This window comes from Zea mays, chromosome 6 (assembly GCF_902167145.1).
Source record: "Zea mays cultivar B73 chromosome 6, Zm-B73-REFERENCE-NAM-5.0, whole genome shotgun sequence".
Lineage (NCBI taxonomy): Eukaryota > Viridiplantae > Streptophyta > Magnoliopsida > Poales > Poaceae > Zea > Zea mays.
This window is the reverse complement of record NC_050101.1, coordinates 164,135,362-164,138,967: the sequence shown is the minus strand read 5'-3', so window position 1 is coordinate 164,138,967 and position 3,606 is coordinate 164,135,362. Positions and strand designations below refer to the sequence as shown.

At 50.7% G+C, this 3,606-nt stretch overlaps 1 protein-coding gene across 1 annotated transcript; it reads right to left on the bottom strand.

Moving 5' to 3' along the window:
• Positions 1-262: 262 nt before the first annotated feature.
• LOC103630459 (Histone H3 K4-specific methyltransferase SET7/9 family protein) lies at positions 263-1,239 on the bottom strand. Its single transcript, XM_020540255.1, has one exon. The coding sequence runs from the start codon at positions 1,129-1,131 to the stop codon at positions 271-273; it is 861 nt and encodes a 286-aa protein (XP_020395844.1). The 5' UTR covers positions 1,132-1,239; the 3' UTR covers positions 263-270.
• Positions 1,240-3,606: the final 2,367 nt, after the last annotated feature.

Below are 3,606 nucleotides of genomic sequence, written 5' to 3'. Positions count from 1 at the left end.
GCAGCTGTTTTCCTCATCCTTGCAACAGCCGCTAGCCCAAACTCCATAGCCGTCGTGCCTCCTCTGATGCTTCTTCTGCTATCCAGCGCGCCTATCTCCAATTCTCCATTTCCTACGTACTGCAGGCGCTCGGTCTCTGCTCCAGCGCGATTTTCTTCTTCCCTGCTGGGCGCACTGCTCCCTGGAGCTCACCGCGCCCAGCCGTTCCTCCCTGCGCGCGCGTCTGCTCCCTGGCCGTCGAGTTCCTCTGCTGTGTGTGCTTCACGGTGTTCACCTGAAATGGTAGCAGCCTAGGCCGTGCTTGACGCCGCCCTTGAACTCGCCGGCGTACGTGCTGCCGTCGGAGCAGGTCTGGGCGCCGATACCGTGACTCTGGCCGCCGGCCCACTCGCCAGCGTAGCCGTCGCCGCTGTAGAATCGGTAGACGCCGTGGCCGTGGCGAAGGCCCTGCCGGTACTGGCCGCGGTACCGGCTGCCGCGCGCCCAGCTCTCGACGTCGTGGCCGTCGTACTTGCCATCCACCCAATCGCCCTCGTACTTGCCCTTCCCGAAGAAGCTATACACGCCGCTGCCGCTGCAGCGGCCCCCGTGGAACTCCCCCTCGTAGCGGTCCCCGTTGCTGTAGAACTCGACGCCCTCCCGCACCTCCGCGCGGCGCCCCAGTCCCAGCCCCAGCCCGAGCCCCGCCCTCCGCTTCCAGTCCCGCTGCTCCTCGTCGTCATCTTCGCCGATGAACCACCGCACGGAGGCCTCGAGCGCCGGCGAGGGCGGGCAAGCGCCGCGGAGCCGCGCGACAGCGGCCGCGGCGGCGAGGGCGAACCCCGCCGCGGCCGCCAGGAGGGCGAGGTGGTGGCCGCCGTCGCCCCCGCGCATGAGCAGCGCGGCGAGCGCGAGGACCGGGAGGAGGAGGAGGAGCGCGGACTGGGCCGGGCCGGGGCAGAACCGGTGGTGGGCACGGCGGAGCAGCGCCCGAGGCTTGCCCAGTGGCGCCTGCGCCTTCTTGTCGTCGGGTTCCGGGTCGTCGAGCGCGTGGAACGATGCGGTGCCGGGACCCGCGCGCATGGTAGGCGACCGGAGTAGCGACGACGGCGTCCTCGTCAGCTTACCGGCTCCGCCGCCGTGCCCGTCCATGCCTCCCCGCCGTCTCGCCCCCGCCGCCGCGTCAGCTCCTCTCCTGCTCTGCTTCCCCCGCGACGAACCGTGCTCTAACTCTCTTTCGTTTCTGAACCGTGCTCTGCTTCCCCCCGCCGTTTCTGAAGCGAGGAGAAGGAGAGAAGAGAGAGAAGGGACAAGACGAGAAAGCAGGTAGCACTCACGGCGCTGGGACGGCGGCTGTCTCAACGGGCTTAATCGTCGTTCACTACTGGTAATGTCGTGGTCATGTCCATTTTGAAGTGTGGGTCGTCCTCTAGTTTTTCATAATAGAGAATCCCTCGCCTACGCCTCCAAATCGTCGAAGCCGCATATGAGAACATCCATAATGGCAAATTTCTCGCTGACGAGGGGTCCGCTCCGTCTGTCTCGCAAGCCGCAGCCGCTGAGGGTCTGTTTGGTTTTCCTACTACAATTTGACTAGCAACCTTATTTTTATTTTTAAGAAACTGGGAATCTAAGGTACAAACTATATGTTGGAATTACCTCAATTTCTACAATTGTAAAAAATTAACATTCAATACATAAAAATAACTTCTATTGAATATAATAAAATTCTTTAATGTTATAAAGCAATAAATGTAAATTATAGTCATAAACACTTATTTGCACTTGATATCAAGCTGAAAATTTTCTACTGATATTTTGTGATACAAAGTCAGTGATAATACTATTGGTCTATTGGTATTAATCTCATCTAATAACATATTATAGTTGCTAAATGATTTAACCTTTCTTGAGTTATGGCTGATCTCAAATAGTTTTTCCCAATATTTTTAGTTTTGAAAAGCTTCTCTTGACAGGCAACAATCACACGCATTGTAAATAAGGTTCGACATGCAATGGAGACATTAAGATAATAACCCACCTCTATGATATGCTCAAAAAAATTTTAAAACACACAATACTGTATCTAAAGATATCTTACCTTGGTATTTTTAATCACTTGGTGCAGGGGTAAGATAAGAATTTGGAACAAAAATCCAGACCTTTAAACCCTATATGGATATAATATATCAGTGAACAATCTTTAGTTAGGTGAGATTGAAAAATACACACATATAATAGAAGGACTAGTACACTAAGCACTATGACTATGGGTATCTAACAAACAATATGAGGCTAGAGGGGTTGTGTGAATCACCTGATGTGTGATGTCATTCATGATCACGCTGTCTCTAAAGATTGAAGAACTCAATTATGAGTTGTAGGAGCAGTGCTAGCATCAGTGAGATTGGGCAGCAAGGCCACAATGGCATCGACAAACTTAGCATGTCATCGTGACATGTTAGTAGTCTATGAAGATTTGTTTTGATTCAGTGTGTCGCCGTGTCGCATTAGGAGTACAAGACGATTTGTTTCCTCTACACCTGCAACAGGCTCATCAATTTGTTTCTCATATTTCTAATATGCTGCAACTAGCGAAGTGACTACCAAATGGTGACTAGGCTAAGACCAATTACTAAAAATTCATAGCATATATCATATACTTGATGGATACTTAGGGGCCCATAGTTTTAGGGACCAGGGCGACTGCCCATCCTGCACCTCCTTATGACCGACCCATGCCACCCATGCCACGCGACCGACTATACTCGGTAAAATTAAGTAAAAATTATGTATAAATAAAAATTTGAACCATAGTTGTTGGCTCTAAACACACATTCACACTCACTTAGCTAATAGAACACACATGTTTTTTGTGTTTTATACTCTATACTCAAGCATAATCACTACATGGTTGAGTTTTAACGACCCTTATTAAGTACCAATTATTGGGTGCTAAATGTTGGTGATTGATGGTTGGTCGCTAAAGACGTTTGTAGCCATGGTAAGTTGGTCGTTGAAACTATATAACTTGAACAACTTATTTGTGTTGTTGTCTGGTGACCGGGGGCTCACCGGACTGTCCGGTCGGGCATCGGACCGTCTGATCCAAGGACTTAGACTCATTCAAAAACGGACCAGCGCACCGGGGGTTTACCAGACCGTCCGGTGGCGCACCCAACTGTCCGACATGAATTATAGTGAACAGGCTAACTTCAGAAAAAATTGGAGCAGGGGGCACCGGACCATCCGGTGACGCACCGAACATCTGACATGGACCAACGACTATCTGCAACAGTCAGAACGGTAACCTGCCAATGCACTGTTCATGGTCTGGTGGCGCATGGTCCGTGCACCACCTGACTGTGCAGCTTTTGCAGCTTTTCTCCAACAACTCTTTTGGTCGTTGGGAGCTATAAATACCCCACAACCAACACATTGAAGAAACAAGACCCCTTCCAACCTACTACACATTAAGTGCAATATATCCAAGCATTCAAAGCCATTCCCGCATCGCATTTGATCGATTCGTGTTTGAGAGACATATAGTCTAACACATTTGAGGATCGGAAGGTCTTGTGATTATTTGAGCTTTGGTTGTTTCTCATTCTCTTCCCCATTCTCTTT